Source organism: Ochotona princeps, chromosome X (genome assembly GCF_030435755.1).
Source record: "Ochotona princeps isolate mOchPri1 chromosome X, mOchPri1.hap1, whole genome shotgun sequence".
Taxonomy (NCBI): domain Eukaryota; kingdom Metazoa; phylum Chordata; class Mammalia; order Lagomorpha; family Ochotonidae; genus Ochotona; species Ochotona princeps.
This window is the reverse complement of record NC_080865.1, coordinates 93,172,173-93,198,840: the sequence shown is the minus strand read 5'-3', so window position 1 is coordinate 93,198,840 and position 26,668 is coordinate 93,172,173. Positions and strand designations below refer to the sequence as shown.

The 26,668-nt window shown below is 38.3% G+C and overlaps 1 protein-coding gene and 1 pseudogene across 3 annotated transcripts in view; both read right to left on the bottom strand.

Moving 5' to 3' along the window:
* Positions 1-1,917: 1,917 nt before the first annotated feature.
* Positions 1,918-26,668, bottom strand: part of LOC105941975 (P2R1A-PPP2R2A-interacting phosphatase regulator 1-like) — a 65,572-nt gene continuing 40,821 nt past the window's right edge. The window contains exons 9-11 of one of the 3 annotated variants that reach the window (XM_058658552.1): positions 26,375-26,436; positions 22,776-22,875; positions 1,918-2,069 (exon numbers count right to left, since the gene is read on the bottom strand). In XM_058658552.1, coding sequence (XP_058514535.1) covers positions 2,057-2,069; positions 22,776-22,875; positions 26,375-26,436 — 175 coding nt within the window. In that variant the 3' untranslated portion in view covers positions 1,918-2,056. Of the gene's footprint in view, positions 2,070-22,775; positions 22,876-26,374; positions 26,437-26,668 lie in introns of those variants that run through there. The other 2 variants (XM_058658553.1, XM_058658554.1) reach the window with 2 other exon arrangements.
* LOC118760489 (5S ribosomal RNA) lies at positions 12,550-12,668 on the bottom strand (annotated as a pseudogene).

The window sequence follows — 26,668 nt, the reverse complement described above, 5'->3', positions numbered from 1 at the left end:
GATGTGGATGGCAAAGCTCTCAGAGAGTCAGGAATTCGGGGCCGCTACCTGGACCACAATGTCTCCCGACTCAAAGGCAGATGCCCACTCCCACCTCTGTGGGGCTGGCTGTGAAGGAAGCCATTAGTCTGAAGTCATTTATTTTAAAGGGAACCACATCATAATGTGTCTGACCTTGGCTTTGCATATGTGCTGCAGTTCAGTTCAGCAGAGAGCACAGTGTTCTTTGCAAAGTGAATAGGAAGTTAAATTTGCTCGAAATGAAAAAAACATCAAAATAGTCCAGGGGAAAGCGGGTAAGAGACCCAAACTAATCCTAGCTACAGAATTCCCCTGATATCTCTTCTATTAACCCTTTCCTATCCTAGCATGACTTTGACTCATAATTTTATGATTTTATTACTGCAGACAATGGAGTGTGCTTTAATGCTCTTGCATGTACAAAAGAGTCCTGGGAGTTGGACTGCAGCTTGTATTATCTCACGGAACAATCCTTGTAGAGATCACGTAGATGACACATCAGCCTAGAGACTTAATTCCACCGCATAAACCACGTGCACTTAAAAGGCCCCAATGGTTGCAGGCCAGATTTTTAATCTGTAGTTAATGGATTTCTGGAATTTTCTGTTGGTCTTCTAGGTTTTGCTGTGCTTTCCCCCTCTACTAGGCAAAAGGAACAGGGAAAAAAAAAGAGGTATTTGTCTGAGACAGCGCAGTGTGCGACAAATCAGCACAAGAGGGCATTGTTGTAATGGCTAATCTAAAGTTAAGCATCACATATTAGTGCAGGCAGTTACGGAAGGAAACACATGTCCAAGCTCTAAAGGTTTATATCAAAGCTTCCAACACCCCTAAAAACTCAGCCAAGCTTGTTTGTTTGTTTGTTTGTTTGGCAGGGCTTAGATGGACATTTGGAGGAGACCCGGTAAAGGGAATCTGAGTCAGGGCTGGAGAAACCATTTTTTGAGCCTAAGATGTTGTGAAAGCTAGAGGTGCCAGAAACTGACGTTTGTGGGATTATATAAAGGCCCACTAGGGAGTCATTGTGTCTTGATTGCAGTGATGGTTCCATGAATCTAACCATGTAGTAAAATGGCTAGAAGCTACACACACAGTGTACCTCTAAAAATTTTTCTGGCCTTTATATCCTACTACAATCATTTGAGGTGCAATTATTGGGGAAAGCTGGGTGAGGAGCAACTTCTTGTGAATCTAATTATTTCAACGTTTTAAGAAATCTTGGGGTTGGCGTGATGGCTTAGTTCGCTAATCCTCCATCTAAAACTACCAGCATCCAATATGGGTCCCGGTTTGTATCCCAGCTGCTCCACTTCCCATCCAGTTCCCTGCTTGTGGCCTGGGAAAGCAGTAGAGGACGGCCCAAAGTCTTGGGACCCTGCACCCACGTGGGAGACCTGGAAGAAGCTCCTGGCTTCAGATCTGCTCAGCTCTGGCTATTGTGGCAGTATGGGGAGTGAATCATGGGATTGTAGATTGTTCTGTCTCTTTTTGCCTGTAAATCTGTGTTTCCAATAAAAGGAAATCTCAAGTATAATCCTGTATTCATTGCTTTGATTTTGATTTTTAAAATAATCTTGTTGTTTTTAAATTAATTTTTAGCTTTACTTTTTAACAGATTCAAAAGGGGGCGAAAGAGAGCACTCCAACCTGCTTGCATGCTTCCTAACTGCCCGAGACAGTGAGCATCCGGAAGCCAGAAGCCCAACCCAGACCTCCCACATGGGGGCCAAGGACCCAAGTATTTAAGCCATCACTTGCTGCCTCCTATCTGGTGCCAGAATCTGGAGCTGAAAATAAAATTCAGGCACTCCAATGTGGGATGTGATCACCCTCAAAAACCTTTCATTTGTCCCATTTTTCTTTGGAGAGAAGCCCACTCCCCACCCTAGATTTTCTTTTTTCGTATGTTCACTGGAGGGAAGATCAGAGAATGCAATGCCCTTCTTTTATTTAAACTGACAGAAGTGATGTTTCAGGTGGAGTTGTCCATCGGTTACACCTTGAGCCAACCTGAAAGATTCTGTATCCAACTGAATCAGATCTTCTCTCTAACAGGGAAAGAAAGCATAAGCATGTTAAATTTCTCTCAACATTTCTTGTATGAATCAAAGCTTAGGGCAGGAAAGAAAGGGCAAATTAGAGTGTGTACGGAGTCTTGTGGTTCTGGAATGAGAGGCATAAGGTCACTACACAAAGCTGGAGTAGAAGAGTACGACTTAAACTAGCGTCTGAGAAGGACAGTTAAAGCAGAACGTAGAAATTCAAGCCAGTTTCTCCCTACCTCTTCAAGCAAACCGGAAGAGGAGATGGACAAACCCTGAACCCTAGGATAACAGGCAGTTGTGACTAACATGTTACACAGAGATTTGGGATGGGAGCACCTGCCACAGAGTGATTCCTAGCACACCCTGTGTCCTAGAAGACCCATCTTGGCCTTTGTTTATTCCATGCATCTCTCTGAAACTTCTTCAGTACATCTCATCTGGACCATTCATCCTAGCACAAGATACTAAGCTAACACGCTGAGTTATTTCCTTCCTTGACACATTGTTATGGCAAGTCTCTTGATGTGATAAAGCTTGCCTTTAATGCAAACATTATTTTAAACAAATGGTAAGAAGCTCAAGTAAAAGTATAAGCAAATAGTTTGTGTGTTGACAAATAGATTATTAGTTTATCAGGTGTAAAGCAAGAAAAATAATCAAATGTAGATGGACATAGTTCTCGCCTCAGAATTTGGAAAGTTATTAAATATGGCAAGGAAATCTGAAGTTGTATGCTCCATCACTGCCTTGTGCTCACGCCGTAGTCTGCAGCCTTCAGTTATTCATGGAGTACAACAGAAAGGATAATTGATCAGGGAAGGCAGTTGCAGATTTGTAATCCACTCACTGATTAAGCCAATAAACATTCACTGACTGCCTACCATGGGACTGGGCTCTGTGGTTCATAGACATGATCCTGCCTTACATTGAATTTACTAAGCTGTATGGCCTGCAGGAGTTACTTTGTCTCTCTGGGTCTCATGCCCACACTCTGTCAAATGGTGACAAATGTACTTACATCACAAAGAAATTGTGAAAATGATATGAAAGGATGTAAGGGCAAGAGCTATGCAGATTGTAACTGCTCTCTATTATTGTCCTCTATGTAATGGTTATATGAATAGCTTATGATCACTTGAAACTTGTAGTAAGTCTATTTCAAGGGGCAGAGCATGTTCTGCCAAGCTCATTTATCTTCCTTACTTGTTGGCAAGTCAGTAAAACCAGAGACAGAATTTTTGTATACTGGGCAAAGGATTAGAGAATTGTACGCTGTGTTCTCAGATGGGTTAGACTTTAGATACGACCCACTGACAGACTGAGTTATATCCCCCCAAAAGATATGTGGAAGTCCTGACCCGTGGGACCGGTGAATGTGACCCGATTTGGAAATAGGGTCTCTGTCAATGTAATGATTCTAAGATAAAGTCACATTAAGATGAGGGCACAAGTCCAATATGTTTCCGTAGCTAGAGGTGTATTTGGAGAGAACACCACAGAGGGAAGAATGTCAGAGGCAATGATTATAGATGTTCAACTGTAGGAGGACATTGTGACCGTAGGTCAGCGATCATAGTCAGCGAGCACAGCATGAGAACAACTGTATGGCTACCTTTTGTATACCTGATGAGATATCATTTGTATAAGAACAGTTGAGTGGGAAGTAATATACAAGGCAAAAGGACTTCCAAACTAAGGCATTGATGAACTAAGTATCTCTACCCTAATCCTGTATGACCCTCAGCATATAGTCTGTTGCCCCTAATAAATTTTGGCTATTGATCATCAGTCAGTAGTCCAAGCGTGTTATCATCGGCTCCGTGCACCAAGTCCATCGCTGCAGGACAGCGACATTCAACCACAAGACAAGGAAGCTACCAGAAACAGGAAGAAAAGACATTCAGTGCTTGGAGCCACTTAGTTTGTGATACTACACTACAGAGGCCCCCAAAATGTAATACAGTCCCGAAATAGAAACAAGCCCCAGCACATACACTTCCTTCTGCCCTCCATGGAGTCATGGCCCCTTTTCCTTTTCTGTACATCAGTCTGCAGAAAATAGTGTCCTGATCAAATTGGCTCAAGATGTGGGTCTCTAGAATGGCAGAAGAGTTTGTGCTAAATACTGAATTCTATTTCATATTTTTTTCAGAGAAGTCAGAATAGAGGCAAATATTGTCCCATTTACCCTCCTGTTCTCAAGTATGAGGCAAAATAGAGTAAACAGGCATTGGATATACAGGCAAGGGGCCTACTGAGCAAACAGCTGCTGCCAGCAGGCCTTAGCATGGACACTGTTTGGTGGAAGCCTTGGAGTCCATTCTGAGCCCCCATTAAGGCCAGAGGCTTACAGGAGGACCTCATCTAAGGTTTCCAAGTGCTATAAAGGATCATGTGTTTTGGAGCCAGCTGCCAGCTTGGAAACAACCAGAGGCTGCTAGAAAAAGAGGCACCTCTTTTTGTGGATAAATAGATACATATGTATGTATAACACTGAAAATTGCTGTTTGTCACCCACCAAACCAGATAGAGAAATCCTCATGAAAAACATGATACTTTCAAGGTATCTCTCCATTTGCTATGAAGTATAAAAAGAAAACAGTATCTTTACAGCGGGAAAATCTGGAAGACATCATCTTGACCAAGAAATCAGAGTTGACATTACCGAGCATCATCGTGTGTCTTTTCATGTTTCATTCCTGCAAAAAATGTGTGTCCTGACTCATCATGGGGCCACATCAGGCAAACCCATATTGAAGGACATTCAACAATGTCATGTACTCTTCCAAAATGTCAATGTCATTAACAAAAAATAAAGGTTGAGGACTGTTACAGATTTGAAAACACTCAAGGGAACTAAGAAATGCAAAAGCTAAATATAATGTTATCTTAGACTGCATATTGGTTAAGAAAAAAACTGCAATGAAGGGCAATACTAGGGCAATTAAAATCTGAGGCTTAGATTGCATGAGGGTTCCTCAAAAAGTTCATGAATGGTGAAACTGAAAGCTATGTTGATTTTGATATAAAATATTTGAAAGCAATGAAGTTTTTTAATAACATGTATTTTCCATGAATGTTTTGAAGACCCATGCATATCAATATAATAAGCATTATATTTCCTGAAATTGAGAACACTACTGTGTTTATATAACATAATGTTCTTGTTCTTAGGAAACATGCTGAAGGATTAAGGACCAAAAGGACATGATATCTGTAGCTTACCTCCAAGTGTTTCAGAAAGAAAAATGCGTGTGTGCATATCTGAATATCTGAGCATGATAAAGGCTACATCAAAGTTCTCTTCTATACAGTTTACTGTATGTTTAAGTATTTAAAATTTAACAATTATATATGTATATATATAAATAATTTTGAGCATTTAACCATAGACCCAATGTTGTGCTAAGTGTGTGAAACCCAAAGAAAACAGGATCTGTTGTCTCGCTTTAGTTTACAGTCTGTGACAGGAGAGACAATAAAGAGGCAAGCATCACTCCATGACATAAGGGATGTTTGGAAAACACAGAGAAAGTAAAATCAACCTAGAATTCCTAGAAATGGGGTTGGAAGAGCTCTTTGGGGGAAGAGGTTAAAGGAGACATGTAAAGTCAAGAGAATGTAACTTGGGCTTCCAACAAGATATGCAAGCAGAGGGGACTGACAGACTGTGGGATACAGAGAAGGAGCCTGGGTATGTGGGCAGTTACGCAGAAGCCACTTGCCTCCTGAAGACAGATGACAAGTTATGGATTAACAGGTGTAAGGGGCAAGCTGAGGTTTCCATAGGCTCTGCGGTAACTTAAGAAGCAGAGACATAAGCCAAACAACTCAAGGTTGAAAGACTGAACAGAAGTGTGCTTATTGATGCAATTTCCACTGATGTATAGTAAATGTTCAAGAGCCTCAGCCATAGACTGACACATATAAGTAACCTGGATAAATGTGTGGCACCAAATAAGTTCATGTTGCTAATAATACATTGGGAGGTTGGAAGAAAAAGTCAAGTGATTGTAAGAAACTGAAGAAGTGATTTTTCTTGAGAACAGGATGAACTTTACCAGTAATAAGGATAAGGCAATAGCCAATTAGCACACAACAGGATGGGGAGAGATTGCTGTTAATAAGAAAAATCCGGAGAACAGTACTCAGTCCTATAATAAAGAGAAATCAGTAAGACAATACTAGTGATTCTGAAGTCAATGGGGAATGGGAATTTCCACTCAATTATGAGATACAAGAGCCAGGATGAGGAAGTACATGAATGTTTTTAGCAAGGGCCTAGTGGGAGTTCTTTCTTCTTTTAAAACTTCTTCCATTACGAAAAATTTACCAAAATAGTGAGAACAACATATGTTTAATCCACATGAAACTGAAAAAATTTAACCATTTTTGATATATAAAGATGGCAATTTCACATTTCCAATGAAAATGAACCCTCATATATCCATCAGCCAGCTGTCATAGTTACCAACACTTGGTCAATAGCACTTCATCCAAGTTCCCACCCATTAAGTTGCTTGCTTAATCAGAAGCAAATTTCTGGTGGAAGTTGTCCTTGTGTTTTTGTTTCAATGACTTAATAAAACAGATTCAATTTATTGATATTCATTTTCAAACTAATATATTGAAATTATGTAGAAATTCACATTGTAAATACATAGTATGAATAGTATATAGTCCACATATATACTTTTTAATTATTCTATTTTCTCATGAGATAATATAGTCACAACTCAAATGCAAAGGGTACAGAAAAAGAAAGAAGCGAAAAGTCCCCTAATCTTGGTCCTCATTCTAAGAGCTTCCAACCCTAGTCCACTTGCCAACAGCCTTCGTTTCTCAGAGGCAAGATTTTCACGCAGCCGTATGAGAATATTTTGTGCAACTTTGGAAATACGTTGCAAAACTGTACACACTGTTCTAAACCTTGTTTGTCTCAGTTAACAATATAATCTGAAGATCATGCTATATCAACAGATACCACATTATGACTACTTAGCAGTCCATTTTATGAACCGTAATTCACTGAACTCATCAAATCATTGTCGAGAGACTTTTAGACTCTTGCCTAACTGACTGCTACTCTGATTCACCTTATGTATTCATTGTGTACAAAGACAAGTATGTATATATTTGGCATAAATTCATCAAGGCACAATAATTGCTGGATGGAAGAGTGTACAGTTATAATTTTTGGCAGATGTTATCTATTGGCCTCTGTTGTTTGAATGCTGCCTATATCCTTTCATGGTGGGCTGTTTCCTTGCTACTCGCAGCCACTGAATTCCAGGGTCCATATGAAAATCCTTCAACCCCTAAAGCCTCCTAGAACCCTCTGATCGTAGCCTCCGACTGGTATTCCTGCACGGTCTGTTGGCCCCCAAGGCTTCCAGCACACCCGTGCTGCCTGTTCATCTCCCAAAGGCCAATGGCAGCCTGCTGGCTTCCTTTTCTGCTTTCAAGTCAGCTTGACGACCAGCCATTTTAGCTCTGCTTGTGTGGATCCTCTAAACTAACTCTCCTCATGACCTTCAGCAGCACCTGCTCTGCCAATCCCCAGGCCTGTGAAAACCCCACCATGCATTCTCTCTGCTGTCTGCTCCTGGGCTGATAGCTACTGCTGGAGAAGGTCATGAAATTGGCTCCACTACAAAGCCAGGCCAGCCAGCCTCAGAGGGGGCCTTAAGGCAGTCCTTTTATATATCTGTATCAAATTTCTCTCAGTGATTGTTCCAAATCCTCCCCCTGGCCTCACATCCTGGACCTCACCCTTGCACCAGACCCCACAGCGCAGAGTCTAGCTTTGGATTTCAACGACAGAGGCTCCCAGATCATCAAGCAGCCACTTCCTGAACATTTCCTCTGCTTTGCCTCCCTGGCTCATACTCCTATACCTGTTCACACCCTCATTCAGCTTCGTGGGAAGTCGGCACTTTCACCTCAAAGTTACCACTTCCACTTGTGCCTTTGGTACTAGATTCTCTGCCTTTTCCTGCAAAAAAAGGGAGCCTCAAGGAACCACACTCCTTCCCTTTGGACAGCTCGCCCGCCCTCCAGTTTGTTTATTTTGTTTTTGTTTGTTTTTCCTCTCAGCCTAAAAACACTTCCTTCCTATGGGGTCATTGTTCCATATTAACCATCAGATTTCTGAAGCTTAGTAACTTTTGCAATAACACAGCTAATTGTGCCTCCTGACTTCACTTCTCCTGTGTCAGCCCATAAATTTTACAGGAAAATTTTTAAAATGTTAAGAAAAAAGGGAGAAAATAAAAGAATCATGCACTAACTATCAACAGTTTGGCATGTATTTCTTTATGATCTTCCTACGTACATACATATAAATTTATGTAGGTACTTTTTTTTTTTTTTTTTACAAAATTGAGTCCTGGTACACACAGTTTTATCATTATATATTTTGTACATCTCACCTTTGTTACTTATCAATTGTCAGGTCCTGGCTAAGTAAATGAATTTCTCTCATGAGTCCAATTGTCCTGTGTAAAGTAAGGACTAATAGTAACTACCTCAAATGGTTGTTATAAGGATCAAATGAGATAAAAATTTATAAAACACTTATCACTGCCTGACACACCACAAGTCGAATTAATGTTCGCTATTATGATCCTCCCACATCAATAAATAAAGCTCTACATAATAATTTAATGAATTCTGTCACTGCTATGTCTAGCAGGAATGACGAAAGTGCACTGAGTCACCAGCACATATTCATCTGGCACACGAGCAAGTGTATTTGCGGGATAAAGTCTTAAAGGCTCTGTGCATTTGTAATTTTGATGCATATCACCAAATTTCCCTCCATCAAGTTCAGACTACCATGATGTACTTAACTAATAAACTAATGATGGACATTGAAGCTCTTTCACATTTATTCATTGATATAAATCCAGGCTGTGAAGAACTTTCTTCAAATGAAATCTTTGCATAGACCCAGGGTTAATTATTCAGGACAGAGAAAAAAAATGTGATTAAACTCACAGTGATGGGTGTGCAGGTGGTGTGCATGGAAAAACTGCTAGTATTGGTGTCAGGCAGATCAGAGGATGGGGAAAAGATGAGGCCGTAAAATAAGTGGGACCTGAATACGAAGAACTATGAATGTCAAGGTTATTCATTTACCCAGTTGCCAAATATTTATTGACCACCTCCCAGACATGCTTTTAAGTACTTTGGTCACTTTAAAAAAAATCAGAAAAAGATTCCTTCCTGAGGAAGGTTACGTTTTAGCAGAGACAATCAAAAATAGTAAGTGAACCCTATAGCGTGTTAGAAGGTGGCGAGTCCTGTTGGAAGAAGAGAAAGGAGAACAGGCCCAAGGGAGTCTGGAGTGCTGGAGCATGGTCAGCCAGGGTGTACTATGAAACACAGGGGCTGCTCATTACAGACTTTGAGTCAATTCCAGGAGGAGAAAACCCACCCATACAACATCTGATACCTAGTGTTTTTCTTCAAAATAACTTACATTCCTACTTAAATTTCTTTAAAAGGGAGTTTCCTAACACTGGCATAAATGGGGGCAAGAGTGGGAGTACAGGAGAGAAAGGTTCATTGAGTTCTACCTAACACATGGCATGCTCTGGGGAAAACCTTAATGAGAAGAAAGAAGGGGACAGAGGTTCCCAGTTGCATCACTCCCTCATCAGCCCCGAATGCCAAAGACTGAAATTAGAATTCAACTAGTGATTTAAAATACAAACCTCTCCCCTCCTCCCAGAGTTAATGGTAACTTTAATTGGCCTATGAAGAACTTTAATCAGAATGTTCAAATTAATTTAAGACTTGCTGGGATGGGAGCCTTGGTTAGAAGAGAAGAAGACAGTGTGCCTCTGATGTGCCAGCTGCTTTCTGAAGAGGGCAAACCAAGGCAGCTACCAGTGGGGCAGCTGGAGTGAGAGGAGCAACAGAAGCAAGGTGGCAAGAAATTTCAGTATGAACTTCACTTGTCTCCAATTCAAGTCCTTTGTAAGGGAGCACAATATAACCAAGAAAAAATGACACATTGGTAGACAGACAGTTCCCAGGTCCTCTTAATCTTAGTATGTCAAACTATACTACTACTATTCAACCTTGTAAGAAATCAACTTTACTTCTTTTTAAAAATCCATTTTTTTGGCCTAGTACATTTTTTAATTATTTTTTAAATATCATTTTGTGATGCAGTTGCATAGCCTCTGGGATTCCCCCAGCACCACCTCCAAACCCCCTCTCCCATATTGAATTCCTCCATATTATTACATTAGTACAGTTCATAACCAGTCATGATTCCTTCATTGCGGGCATGGACCATGCAGAGAGTCCAGCATCTTATTGTCCAGATAAATTCAACAGTTTCATTGGGAGACCATCCTTGGTCTGAAAGTAGAGCTGGCAGAACATCAACTTACTCCAAGAATTTGAATCATTGATATATTTTTCCCTGGTTTCGGGTATCACTGAGTAATACAAATTCCACAGACACACAAATGAACACAGGCTCCCTGAGTTCATCAGAACTCATCAAGAGTTCTCATCAGCAGAACTTCGATATGGTATGAATGTGAGTGGAAGTGCAATCCTTTGACATTCAGTTTATTAAGGGAAAATATATTTTTTTAAAAGATTTATTTATTTATGTTGGAAAGTCACATATACAGACAGGAGGAGGAGAGACAGAGAGGAAGAGCTTCCATCCATTGATTAACTCCTTCAGTGGCCGCAACGGCCAGAGCTGAGCTGATCCGAAGTCAGGACCCAGTAGCTTCTTTCAGGATTCCCACGCGGGTGAAGGATCCCAAGGTTTTGGGGTCATCCTTAACTGCTTTCCCAGGCCACAAGCGGGGAAAGGGAAGCTGGATAGGAAGCAGGGTGGACAGGATACAAACACACGCAAGGTAAGGACTTTAGCCAGTAGGCTACTGCGCTAGGCCCAGGAAAATATTTTTAAATAGTACAGAAACCAAAGAAAAGCTTCTCATAGAAACAGAAAACTACGAACCAGAAAGGGTACAGAGCAGATATTACCTAATGGCCTCAAATAGTCTACAAATGTCATGTGTTACATGGCTCCTGTTTCATGGAGGAAAGCAATGTTGTATCTTTTGGTACAGACCATGTATGATGGGAAGGCAATCCTTAATGCCAAGCACACAACCCCTGAGTTCACAACGCAAGCAAGAGATTCCAAATGTGTTTAGTCAACAGCCTGGTGAATGTGGGACTACATTACCTACTATGCAAATGGCTTCCTGATACTGCCTAACATTTGGGGACTGTCAGATAAAACTAGTACTTTATACTGGAGTCAAAACATGCTTATCTTTTCACGTACCCAATGCCCCTACTCAAAAGAATGTCCTGGTTCCTGGCTTTGGACTGGCCCAGCCCTTACCATCGCAGCCGTTTGGGTAGGGAATCAGTGGATGGAAGATTTCTCTCTCTCTGTCTCTCCTTCTTTCTCTCTTATAACTCCTTCAAAGAAACAAAATGGATGTTTTTTAAAAATGAGTATGTCCTGCCTATGGTAAGATGAAATGATAAAATCATGTGGAAAATAGGTTATTTCTTACAAAGTTAAACATGAGTTCACCACACAATATTGCAATTCTACACACTATTTATTCAAAAGAAAATAAAGCATACATCTGCACAAAGGCTTAAACACAAATTTAATGGCAGTTGTATTAGTAACAGCCATCAACTGGAAATAATCCAAGTTTCCATCAACAGGTGAATGCATAAATAAACTGCATTACATGTAGACAATCAAATAATGACTCAGCAATAAAAAATTAGCAAACTACTTATATAGTAAACAACTTAGACAGATATCAAACACATTATTCCAAGCAAAAATAAATATACATAAAAACAAATATGCCTTGGGGTCCGGCGGCGTGGCCTAGAGGCTAAAGTCCTCGCCTTGAAAGCCCCGGGATCCCATATGGGCGCCGGTTCTAATCCCGGCAGCTCCACTTCCCATCCAGCTCCCTGCTTGTGGCCTGGGAAAGCAGTCGAGGACAGCCCAAAGCTTTGGGACCCTGCACCCGTGTGGGAGATCCGGAAGAGGTTCCTGGCTCCCGGCATCGGATTGGCGCGTATCGGCCCGTTGCGGCTCACTTGGGGAGTGAAACATCGGATGGAAGATCTTCCTCTCTGTCTCTCCTCCTCTCTGTATATCCGGCTTTCCAATAATAATAAAAATCTTTAAAAAAAAAAAACAAAAAAAAAAAACAAATATGCCTTATGATCACATACACATGAAATTCTAAACAAAAGCAGTCTATGGTACTGAAAAGGAGATTACTGTAGACTGCAATGTGAATGAAGGCAGACTAATTGTAATGGGCATTGCAATTTGTGGTGATAGAAATGGTCTATATTTTAATATTAAATTTAAAGTGGGTACAAGTTATAATATTTAAATTATGTTGGTCAAATGTTTAAAACTTTACAAATGGAAGTCTTTTTTTTGTGTGTGTGACGTAAGAAAAAGTACATGGCATTCCCAGGTGGTCTTCCATCCAAGTACTAACCAGGCCCGACCCTGCTTAGCTTCCGAGATCAGACGAGATCGGGCGCGTTCAGGGTGGTATGGCCGTAGACGGAAGTGTTTTTTAAATGATTTATTTATTTTTATTGGAAAGGCAAATATAGAGAGAGGAAGATCTTCCGTCCATTGATTCACTCCCCAAACAGCCACAACGGCCGGAGCTGCGCCCATCCAAAGCCAGGAGTCAGAAGCCTCTTTGGGGTCTCCCATGCAGATGTAGGGTCCCAAGGCTTTGGGCCGTCCTCTACTGCTTTCCCAGGCCACAAGCAGGGAGCTGGATGGGAAGCAGGGCTGCCAGGATTAAAACTGGCGCCCATATGGGATCCTGGTGTGTGCAAAGCGAGGATTTTAGCCACTATACTAGCACGCCAGGCCCACAAATGGAAATTTTTAAAAGCTAAAATCTTTAACAGTTTCTTTCTGCTTAACAAGTGTTGAATAACAGGCATTCTGTCTAAACTGTGTACTAAGAGGCAGTAACTACAATCATGCAAATACTCTCTTGAAAAAAACGAAGCACATGGGCACAGATACAGAATGGAAACCACTGGACTTAGTGCTAGTTAAATTTGTGTATATCCCTTATTGGGTTCTTTTGAAAACTGCCTACTATTTAGGAAGAATGACAAAATAGGGCACAAATTCACTAGGCTGGAAAGATCAGAGTGTACACTGGGTGGGACAGGATGGGAGCAAGTGCAGGGTAAGAAATGGTACTGTACATCACCGTAACTCGGGCCCATCTCTATCAACTCCCTTGTCTCAACTGGCCTTGTCTAACTCAGATATAATGTTGACAAAGTCAGTAAAATTGGCACCAACAATTAGGACAAAGACTAGAAAATGGTGTAGGACAAGAGGTTAAATTCCTTGGCCTCTCCATCAGTGTGGAGGCTATCTTATTTTTTGTTCAGTATTTGGTAAAAACAAAACAACAACAACTACTACTAACAGGACTGGTGCTGTGACACAATAGGTTGAGCAGCCACCTGCAGCACCAGCATTCCACATGGGACACAGTTTGAATCCAGGCTGCATCACTTCCAATCTAGCTCTCTACAAATAGCCTGGAAAAGCAGTAGAGGATGGTCCAAGTGCTTGGGGCCCAACTATCCGGAAGCCCAGCTCTTGGCCACTGTGGCCATTTGGGGATTGAACCAGCAGAAGAAAGATCTCTTTGTCTTTGTCTCCCTCTCCATATCTGTGCCTTTCAAATGAATAGATAAACCTTACAACAACAACAACAACAAAATTCTATTAATGTTTAATAAACACAAAGAGATTGGATAAGGAATTGGCCTGAAATGTTTTATCTAGCTAGATAGCCTTAGGAATTAAAAGGTAGATAGCAATAGACAATTGAATGTTTTGTGTAAGTTTTGGGTAGCTCATGGTATAGTCACATTTAATTTGGACGCATTCTGAAGTTGTTTAATCAGAGAAGTCTAACACTTTTATAGCAACAGAGATGTGAAAATGGTCATCTGTTGGTGTCATACTTTACGATCATCCAGTTTTTTGGATAAACTGGAAAAATGTTGAGCTTAACAAATAGTCAAGGTGATGAACGGAAACTATTTCAGAGGAAAAAAAGATTAGAATAAGAAATTTGGAGGAAAGGGCCTAGTGCTGTAGCTTAATAGCTAGTCATCACCTTGTACGTGCCAGGATCCCATATGGGGGCTGGTTCATGCCCCAGCTGCTCCATTTCCCTTCCAGCTCCCTGCCTGAGTCCTGGTAAAGCAGTAGAGGACGGCCCAAAGCCTTGGGACCCCGCACCCATGTGGGAAACCCGGAAGAGGCTCCTGGCTCCTGACTTTGGATCAGCTCAGTTACAGCCACTTGGGAGTGAACCAGTGGACAAAAAATCTTCCCCTCTGTCTCTCCTCCTCTCTGTATATTTGATTTTCCAATAAAAATAAATACGTCTTGGGCTCGGCAGCGTGGCCTAGTGGCTAAGGTCCTCGCCTTGATCCCATATGGCTGCTGGTTCTAATCCCGGCAGCTCCACTTCCTCTCCATCTCTCCTCCTCTCAGTATATCTGACTTTGTAATAAGAATAAAAAATAAATCTTAAAATAAATAAATAAATAAATAAATACGTCTTTAAAAAAAGAAAAGAAATCTGGAGGATAAAAGATTTATGGAGACATGATACTCTTAGCCAAATATGTAAAAATCTATGTTAGAAGAGATAGATTTTGCTTATTTTGTTGCATTATGTATGACAAATTAGGGTGAAAGAATGGAAGCCAGATTTTAGTTCAATATCAGGAAGATTTTTTGAATGAGTAGGACTTTCTAAATGTTCTTAGGCTCTTTAATTCTCCTTCAATGAACGTTCAAACAATGGTAAGATAGTCCCAACCTTCTCAGCTCCCTCACATGATTAACAACTGCATATAAGTTGCTAAAATACATTTTAAACCTATTATTCCTTGATTTCACAAGTAACAAATATTCCATGTAGAAAAAAATGGAAATTATAAAGAGCAAAATGAATGAAAACAAAGCAATTCATCTTCCCACCTCCCTGAAATGTAAACTTTGTGGCATATACCTTACAGATTTCTTTCTGTTATATATCCATGCAAAAGGTATAAATAAGGCAAAAATGAGATCCCATGAATCACACTGCTTTTAACTTTACATTACAGTGTAAATATCTTTCTATGTCAAGTGATATGTGACTATACTATCATTCCTAATGGGTGTAGAGATCTCCTTGTAATGAATGTACAGTGATTTGTTTAACCCAAGACTTAGAAAAGATTAGTCTATAAAACATTAACTAGACAAGGTGTTCCTCCAGGAAGAAACCACAGATCAAATAGTTTGAAAATACTTCACACCACATTCCGTCTAATGGCTTTAACAATGCTAAAGAACTGAGTCTAACCAAAGGTAACAGGGACTCCCTCTTCTTTAATTCTTTGGGACATGTACCCCTGCACATTATACAAGACACCATGACAAATTGTGGATGAACTGATCTTAATGTGAGATTAGGCTTTTTGTTGTTGTTTTAATAAAATTTGCTGTTTTAAGTATACAATTCTATGACATTAACTACCATCCACAATGCTGTGCATCCATCATTACTATCTCTTTAAACACTTTATTATCACCCTGAACGGACACTCTACACATGAAGTATAACTTCCCATATCCAATCCCTGGTGATTTTTAGTGTACTCCATGCCTTTATGAATTGATCTATTCTAAATATTTTATATGAGAGAAATCATACACTTTGTTTTTCTTATTGTGACTGGCTTTTTCACTTAGCACATGACACTTCATTCCTTCATCATTTTGCGCGTGGATATTCAGCTGCCCAGCAAAATTCGTTGAAAATTGTAGGTTTCTCATGTAATTTTTCACATTTACAAGTCACAATACAATAAGCATCCTTTACAATCTGCCCCATACTTTTCCCTAAGAGACTAGGACTGTTACACCAAAAGAAGTACAGCCTTTGAAAGCTTTCGACATATACTTTAACAGGACATTAGAAATCCACCAGAGTGAATCCCAATAACACTTTTCCTATATTCTCAACAGCCTTGTATATTCTACCTTTTTAAAAAAATTCTACTAATCCACATGGCATGAAAATGTATTCCAAATCACATTAAAGGAAATTTTAGCTGAACTTGCTTAACCAGCCCTAACATACTAGCCACAGTATGTTCCTTCCAAAAACCCGACTCCTACAAAAAGATTATCCAAGATTAGGACTTGATGTAAAGCCCAATGGTGTTTAATATATGTCTAGTTAAGGAAGCAAACTAACTCTCCGAACAGCAAGGCTAGAAATGGAAAGTATAATTAGGTTCCTCTGCTCGGTAATGTAATTTTTAAGTATTTCCTTCCTCAGCACAAAGCCACAAGCCAGCTGTTTGTGACTTTCAAGTGTGTCCTTTTTCATTTGTGTTTAATGGAGAGTTACCAAACATTACAGCCATGCCAAGAAATAAGCTAAATTGACCTTAGAGGGCTTTTCTTATAGCCATATGATAATTAGCAAGAAAAAAGAAAAAGCTCTTTTGCTGGTAGTCTGCTTTTTAGTGCTAATTGCGTACTTTCAAATGCTTTCTGGGGTAGTGCTTTTATGGTTGATGTAGCTTTTGACCATGTCTCCCCTGCTTTTTTGAAATAAACATATCAAATGTATCTTTATTTTGTTTTTGCTGAAGCTGTAGCTACAGTACAAAGAACATTTTTTGGTGAGGTTTTTGTCAGTGGGAACTTGTTATTAGTATGGAAATCTTAAGAGGATCATTTATTCACACAAAGCAAGAAACCAAGGGGAAATGAGCATTCCACATTTCATCATAAATCATGCATATAAGTTAGACAAGAGAGGAAAGCATTGATGAGGATGAGAAAATAAGTTTCTTGTTGCCAAAAAGAATAAATATATTGGCATAAAGCTCTCTAATTTCTTAAATAGTTTCTTAAGGCATTCTATAGTTTATTGCCACCTTGACTTCCATTGCCATGTTTGCAATGATGAAGGCAGCTGTTTTCACAGAATCAATGAATGGTCAGAGGCAGGCAGCCTTGCAAGTGTCAAATAAACTCCATTTTACAGATCAGGCAACTGAAGCCCAAAAGGTGAAAAAACCTGCCCCAAATCACACAAAGCTAGTGACAGAGCTAGAACTATAAAGTCAGATCTCCTAATTCTTGTATTCTTGGAGAACATAGTTTGGTCACTCCCCAAAAGCTTGGCATGAACAATCACATTACCAATTTACTTTACTGTCAGTAACACCACAAAGATCTCCAACTGTGTAAAAGAGTGTATCAGAAAGCTTGCAGAAAATGGAATTAAAAAGTTTACTTAACTGCAAAACAAACAAACAAAAAACCTGAAATCCATGCATACAAGAGATCTTCAAAAAGAACAATGTTCTTTTTCCTCATTGGAGAATCCAATTCATTATCACAGTGAATTTTCACACAAATCTAAGTAAATCACATGGGTGAGTTTAAAATACTGTTCTTTCATAAAGTAATAAGCAAAATTAAAATACTTAATGAACATATATTTAAGGATTAAAAAGATCTTTTTAAAAAGAAGATACAGTAATACACACAATTTTTGTTCTCACAATTTTGAACATGAATTACAGGATACATAATTTTTTAAAACTAATTTAAGAATAAAGAAAAACGAGAGGAAAGTAGGGAAGAATCCCGATACCTACAAAACTGTATCATGGAAAAAGAGTAACAATAAAAATAATAATAAAATAAAAATAATGAAAAAAGCAAAACAAAATTAAGTCATGGATCGAATCATGTACCCAAAACAAGACATTTGGAGCTTCTGACCCCAGGTAAGCTCTTACCTTACCAAGAAATAGGGTCTTGTCAGATACAATCAAGTTAAGATGAAGTCATACTAAATTAGGAAAGCCTTAAATTCAGTAACTGTTGTCTATAAGAAGGTTATTGGAAACACAGGAACTCACTAGATGGAGTGATGCATCTGCAAATCAAAGATAGCCAGAAACTACTAGAAGGTAGGAGAAAGACAGGGATAAAATTGTCCTTCAGAACCTCCAGAAAGAACAAAAACTGTTAATGCCGTAATCTTGAATTTCTATCCTCCAAAACTGTAAAAAGAATACATTTTCTGATTAAAGTCACCAGTCTGCAATTTTTGTTATGGCAGCGCTAGGAAACCACCACATGTCCTTCACTATGGAAAACTGGTAATGATGATTGATTCCCTGACGTGTTCAGGATAACAAAACACAGCCTCACCACAACTTAACAAGCAACCATTAAGCATCATTTAAAAATTACATTCATGTCTGAAAATCAATAAATGGATCCTCCCAAAACACTATCTCAAAAAATAGAAGAATGGAGAACCATCTATGAAATCCTTGAATCTGAGAATATTTTGGTATATTTTAGCATCCTAAGTATACAACTAAAACAATGATGTCTAACTCAATGAAGAAAAAGGAATTGTCTGAAGTGAGAAAAGTGTAGCAAGTCAAGATTACTCAGATTTACTGATAAAAATTCCTTATGTAACTGTAGTCTCATCCCTATTTTTTACTTTCTCCATCATTTTTCTTTGTACTTGAGCTTTGTACTCTTTGTACTACAAAATTTTTTTTGACTAACATTGTGAATAGCCCATATGTATAAATTTTTTCATCAATGGTTTTGCAGTTTCCTCAGGAATATCACTGCAATGAGAGCCCTCTGTTGTGCTAACAGTTGGTACCGTATTGCTCTGGCAAGCAGAGAAGCTGAGAAACTGTGACATTATTTATCATTCATATGTCCTTAACCAACTTACAAAATCCTGTTCCAGTATCAGGGAACCACAATGAACCCCATTACTGTACACTCAGTTTCACCTAGTAACGGGGAGTAGAACCTTCCCCCAATTGTAAATCCGTTTCATTCAACTTTACTTAGGACACTGTTGAAAAATTCTCAATTATTTTGCCCATGTAAAGTCCTAAATATACTAGATTTCTACCATCCCAATGATTTCCAGTGACTAGAAAAATCTGTTTCAAATATTTTTACATAACTGTTCCTGTTTCATTAACTGTGGGAATTCAAAACAGTTTTCAACTTCATTTCATAAGTATATATTTCTATTTTTGAATTTTTTTCTATTTTATTTTTAATTTTATGGTATAATTCTACAGGCTCTGGGATTTCCCTTACCCCTTACTTAAATTCCCTCTCTGCAGCTGATTTTCCCCGTATTATTACAATAGTATAGTCCTTCATAGGCAGTCATAAGTCCATCATTCTGCTATTTAAGTGTGTCCTGACATTGCTGGTACAGACAACGGCAGAAAGCCCAGCATCCTATTGTCAAGATATATCCAACAATTTCATTGGGAGCCCATCTTTGATTTGGAAGTAGAGATGCATACTGCATTGTATCCTCATATCTGGATAAGATAGTCTCTAATACGCAGTTACTATACATTCCTTTAAATGAGAAACCATAAAATAAAATCAATAGCCAAGGAAATGATCAACAAAGTGAAGAAGCAACCAACAGAATGGGAGAAAATTGTTTCACACTACACAACTGAAAGGGGACTAATATCCAGGATTTACAAAGAACTTCAGAAACCCAGGAACAGTAAAACAACCAACCAAACAAACAAAAATCCTGTGAAGAAATGGGCAAAGGAAATGAATTGATATTTTTCAAAAGAAGGAGTGCAAATGGATAATACACATATGCAAAGATGCTCAGTCTCCCTAGCTATTAGCAAGGTACAAATGAAAACCACACTGAGGTTCCACCTAACTCCAGTGAAGCTGACCTACGTTCAGAACGCTATTAACAACACCTGCTGATGTGGATGTGGGGAGAAAGGTACCCTCCTTCACTGCTGGTGGGAGTGTAGGTTAATACAATCACTATGGAAATCAGTATGGAGAGTGTTCAGAGAACACCAAATAAACCTGCCATATGACCCAGCTATTCCACTCCTAGGAATATATCCAAAGGAAATGAAAACTGCGTGTGAGAAGGGGATCTGTCATCGTATATTTATAGCAGCACAATCTACAATAGCAAAGACATCGACCTAGATGCCCATCTAAAGAATAGTGGTTAAAGAAATTGTGGTACATCTGTCCATGTAATACTACTCAGCCATTAAAAAGAATGAAATTAATCTATTTGCAACTAGATGGTCCCAACTAGAGCCCATTATGCTCAGTGAAATGAGTCAATCCCAAAAGGACAAATACCATATATTCTCCCTGATACAAGGCAAAGTGTGTGCAAATTGTAAGATCAATAATCCTTTCAATAATATTTTTGCTATATTTTTATTTTCAAAACACAAATACTATACCAATTACTTAAAGTACTTACTTTAGAATTAAAAAGTTTAACATGGCTTTTCCTATTTCAAAAACTCAAATCTTTGGGCCCAGTGGCGTGGCCTAGAGGCTAAAGTCCTCACCTTGAACACGCCAGGATCCCATTTGGGCGCCGGTTCTAATCCCGGCAGCTCCACTTCCCATCCAGCTCCCTGCTTGTGGCCTGGGAAAGCAGTTGAGGATGGCCCAAGGCTTTGGGACCCTGCACCCGAGTGGGAGACCCGGAAGAGGTTCCTGGTTCCCGGCTTTGGATTGGCGCTCACCAGCCCGTTGCGGCTCACTTGGGGAGTGAATCATCGGATGGAAGATCTTCCTGTCTCTCCTCCTCTCTGTATATCCGGCTTTCCAATAATAATAAATCTTTAAAAAAAAAAAACTCAAATCTTTACAACAGTAAATCAGGGATCACACAAACATTATGGCCCTTTGGGAAAAATTGTAAGTACATGATTCTTGCAGAAAAGCACTAACATTTTAAGCCTATAGTCATGATAATGAATAAAAGGGAATTCATAAAAATGTTAAAAGACTGCAATTTATCAACATTGTCTTTTTTTCACACTTAATTAGAATACCAATTGATCAGTGCTAATCAGATTGAGTACAAATTGAGTGAAGGTCCAATTACATATTGTTTTCTTTCTTTCAATTAGGTTTTATTCCTCTTGTTTTCCTCTACCTTCCCTTCCCAACGAATCAGACATCTAAGGATTAATGTGCAAAACAGGAACTCTTTGGGTTAGTATGGTCTAACTAGGAATGAGTTTTCCTAACTTGAAAAAGTAGTATGGATGTTAAGCACAAAATCAAAAATAATTTTGCCCTGTTGACTAGTTTTTGTAACAACTACAGTTTTACATAGGACTCAAAAAATAGAATATTTTACAGTGATTTTTAAATTTTATTTAGGAGCTTTTTATATTACTGTATAAAGTGTGTATATTTTACGGGGTAAAGCACAATATTTCAATTCACATACATAGTTCAAACTGATAACAACAGAAAAACCAGGGAAATAGGCTTTTCCATTTCCTTACCCTTCTTAGTGGGTACCAAAAGAGTGAAATAGAAGTAATAAGGTCTAGTGTTTCACAGCAGAGTGAGGTGACTATATTTCACAATAACGCATTATGTACTATAAAATGAATTTTCCCAGAGGAGGTGGTACACTCCAGACATACAGGGAAACATAATGAAATGGACAAGCTAGTTCTTGGTTATGTGAACCGTTACATTTCAATAGAACTTAAAATTTTATTTATTTATATATTTGCATAAAATAACAGAAATCTCTTGAAAGAAAAAGCCAAGGTACAATATTTTCTAAACATTAATAGCTTAAGATGTATGATTGTATCTTCTGCACATTTCTTATATGGAAAACGTCATTGAAAATTTACTAATTTGGTGTTATGGACAGACAAAATCACACTTGGAAGTTCTGCAGATAAACAGCTTTCTAGGAAACTGAGGGGGAAAAGGAGACAAACTTAGACCACTCAATTCTCACTCTCATTTTTTTTCTCAGTGTAAATTTTCCAGTGGTGAGAACATCCCGTGATGTGTGAATCTCTCAGTTGAAAGTTTATCTACCAGAATAAGTGAAGAACAGTCTGAAAGCGACACAGGAGAGACTGACAGTGTTGACTTTATCTGGTGAATTACAAGCTCAGCACTATGACTGTTTCTAATAAGAGTATCTGAAGATACAATAGGAACAGAAAATGTTACTGACTGATCAAAGAATTCAAAAGAGCTTTCTGTGTACTCTGCTTTGTCTGCACATGAATGCAAACTCTGTGATACCAACAACTGGCACTAATCAAAAGAGCAGTTTCATAGGAGCAGTAAAAGAAAAGCAATGTTAATAACAACTAAAAATCTATCCCTGTACTTCTCATTTTTATTATTAAAATATACTTTTTCAGGCATACTTTTTCAATAATACTCTCAGTGCCAGAAGAAAAGCAGTCTAGGACAAAAAAGATGGGCAGAATGTGACTTCTCAAACATGCGTAACTTCATATGTACATCTTTAATACCCTAATGTCGAATCCTCATACCTAAACGTGTAGCCACCAAATAACAAAGTCAGGTATATTAGAAGAAGACCTGAATTTGATGGTTTCATTTTGGAATATTAGTTTTATAACTAATACAAATATCTAATACTACACTACCATACTTCTCAATGTAAACAACAAAATAAACTTAAAAACCAAGTGAAAACAGCCAATGGATGCTTAAAACTTCATGTTAACACTCACGAAACATTGTCTTCTGTCAGCTTGGTAACATCAGAAGAAAGTTCGTTGTCGTCAGTAGCTATGAAAACCTTCTTTGGTGGATCTTCACGTGCCACTTCACCTAAGACAAAAGAGTAGACCAAAATAGGTAGGTCTTACTTAATGTTACTTCTATGTTTTTAATTACAAAGTAGTATTTATTCATTGCAGCTAATTTATAAAATACAGAAAAACACAAAGAAACAATTCAAGTTACTATTATCCATCTATAATCACTTTTGAGCAATTTGAGTATATACATGTGATTAATTTTTTAACCAGGACCGTATTTGTACCATACAGAATGACATTTAATCTGATTTTTGTTTTATAGTATAGTTATTGTTTTATGATATTAACTAAATTTACAACATGTTTTTATATAGCTAGGTAGTAAGACTATTTAATGACTTTAATTGCATACCTTATTCTAAAGTTTTAGGTTGTTGCCATCTTTATTTTGCTAAATGGATATAATGAACTACGTAGATAAATTGTTTCATAGTATAAACTGGACAAAATAAATGTATTTTTAATGATCAAAGAAGATGATCTAATCTTAAAAAACTATACTGTTAAAATCTTTATCTTGAAGTAAATGCTAAAATCTGAAAATTGCTTCACATTCATATAATAACTACGTCTGGACTTAAGAAAAATGACATTCAGGCCCATAACTTCCAGAATGGAGTATATTTGAATGATAAAACCTTAAAGTCATCATTTAAAACTATCCCTAGAGATAGAGATGCCCCAGCCTTTCCTTAGCAGTATAATCATGGCTCATAAGGCGCAAGAGAAGTCTGTCTGGTATGCTCTCCCTTGTCAGACTGCATTTACAGCTGTACGGAAAAGCTACCCATCTATCTTTTGTGGTTTAAATTTAAAACAGGACAAATCAAAGTGAATTCCTAACAAAAGAAAATTCAAGTTTTCTTTGCTAAAACCAACAGTACTGTAAAAACAATATTTATAGCTGCCCAATTTTACAGTTTTCAGAATTCCCACTTGAAACTTTATTGTTCCTATTCTAAATGAAAATAATGACCATTTACCACCATAAAATATGCCTCCATATAGCCATAGGAAGGTCATAATATTTTTCTCACACTCTTCTCCACTTTATACAGTCCACATTTTTTTCAGCTTCCCCTCCTCCTTAGTATCTCTTTTTCATTTTTATACCATGTGTTCTCATGTACCATTTGTATTCATGGGTTCCAAATGGGACATACATTGTTATTCCCCAAACTAATATTTATATTCCAACATATTTAAATAACATTAGTTGCCTATTTATCTGTTACCACAACAGGCTAACAATGGCCAGATTGCTTTTTACCAATTTTATGTTAGGATGTTCATGGGAAAGTTTGACTTCAAAATACTATATAGGTTGGAACTATGGTGTAGTGGGTTAAGCCATTGCATGCGATGGTGGTATCCCATTTGGGTGTTCCTTTGATTCCCAGCTGATCCACTTCTAATCCAGCTCCCTGCTAATGCACCTGGGAAAGCAAACAGAGGCTGGCCCAAGTGCTTGGTCCTGTGCACCCACATAGGAGCTCCAGATGAAGTTTTTGGCTCCTGGCTTTGGCCTGGCACAGCCCTGACTGCTGTGGCCATTTGTGGAGTAAGCCAACAGAGGAAAGATCTCTGTCCTCCTTCTCTCCTCTCTTCTCTCCTCTCCCCTTTCTCTCTCTCTCTTTCTCTCCTCCCCCCCTTTTTTTTTAAAAAAAGATTTTTATTATTATTGGAAAGCCAGATATACAGAGAGGAGGAGAGACAGAGAGGAAGATCTTCCATCCAATGATTCACTCCCCAAGTGAGCCGCAACGGGCCAGTGCGCGCCGATCCAAAGCCGGGAACCTGGAACCTCTTCCAGGTCTCCCACGCAGGTGCAGTGTCCCAAGGCATTGGGCCGTCCTCAACTGCTTTCCCAGGCCACAAGCAGGGAGCTGGATGGGAAGTGGAGCTGCCGGGATTAGAACCGGCGCCCATATGGGATCCCGGGGCGTTCAAGGCGAGGACTTTAGCTGCTAGGCCACGCCGCCGGGCCCATCTCTCTCCCTTTTCTCCTCTCTCTCTCCCCCCGCCTTTCTCTTTCTGCAACTCTGCGTATCTAAAGTAAATCAATCAATAAATAAATATTTAAAAAATATACAGAATACACAAAACTTGGAGTTTTCTAAGGAACACCTCAAAGAAATAAAACAGTCATCCAACAGGTAAATTGAAACTGCAAGACAAGGGGCTTGTGTGAAACCAAGTCTATTTATGCCAAAGCTGATATTTAAAAACAATTTTTGAAATCATAAATTCTAAAAAAAGTTCAGGTATTTTCAATACAATAAAAAAATTTCACACAAATGTCTTAAAAGAGGAATCCTTGTAATTTGGTAAATTAATTTAATTTAATTTAGTTTAATTTGGAAAATTATTATCTTCAGTTTAGGTTCACTTTAAACACTAAAGTGACTCCAACTTTCCAACAGCTCTTAAACTGCTGATATATTAGCTCAAATTTTACAGCACAGGCTTGTCCATTGATGTAGCTTCATAAAACGATGTACTTAGTTTGGAAAAATGTGCTTTTCAGAGATTATCAAATCTTAATTCAGGATATAAAATGAATATGCTGAGTTTGGTATGTTGCTGGAAGGTTGTCATTAACTAATTTAAAACACATGGACCACTGAAACATATTTCCATTCTTTTCCCCATAATACCACGGTAATCATTCCTCTTTCCCATTTAATAGATTTTCCACAAATACATATTTTACATTTAATCTCCATCCCTATTATTTCCTCTTCTCCATTGTAGTTAAGACATGTACTAAATACAAAACAGTGATATTTTAAAGGGAAGAAGAGCATAGTTTAGTGAGGTAGTATTGAGACATGAGATTCAGGGTTGCAAGAGTTAAAAAAAGATATATGTTCTCACTTTTATTACTGAGTGAATAGGCTGTTTTACACGCTTAACTAAAAATAATCCCCATGAAGAAGCTGAACATCAAAGATCATACATTTTCATATATATTTTTAGTGCTATAAGTAGGATCTAACTTGTGTCAACTTATTGATATACCAGTGTGTGCCTGTGGCCGTGGGGTGGAAGTTGACATTCAGCAAATCACCCGTTGACTCACTTCACTCATTTATTCCCCACCTTCAGGAGGTTTTTTAAGTGTTGGTAAGTTCCTTTATAAAAAGAAAATCATAATAGTGTACTGAACTGGAATTAAATTTCAAAATTCACATTTATGTAAGTATACTTCAAGAAGTTCATGGAAATGTGGAATAAAATAAGATCATTTGGTTGTAAACAAAATTTGAGATCCATGTCATTTTTCCATAATATATGCTTTTCATGAACTTTTTCAAGGCTCTTACAGGACATTTTATAATTTTCAAAATATCTTTATAAATATTTCTGTTTGGGTAAAAGGAAAGGCCTCCAGTAACTTATCAAATGCATTCTAAATAAATAATTTAAGAACAATTTTTGTACAGCACTTATTTTTGATACTTTACAAAAATAACTTAACGTTATATTTCTTATGGTAGTTGAAATACCTTTTCTTTTTATTGGTCCAAGGATACTTGGTCTGATAATATTTGTGGGGTTGTGACTGCTTCTAAAATAAAATCATCATGATCATTACCAGAAAAACGAATTGAACAAAATCAGCAATTATAGTTCCATTATAGCAGCCCTAAGGGCATAAAATTGAATACTGCATAGTAAATAACACATATTTTGTTATTTTTCTCTAAATATGGGTAGCAACAGAATGCCTCACAAGCAAGTTGCTTTTAATTCGCAGGGATTTGGAACTTTGAACCCTACATTCTGGAAAGACCAGGAGT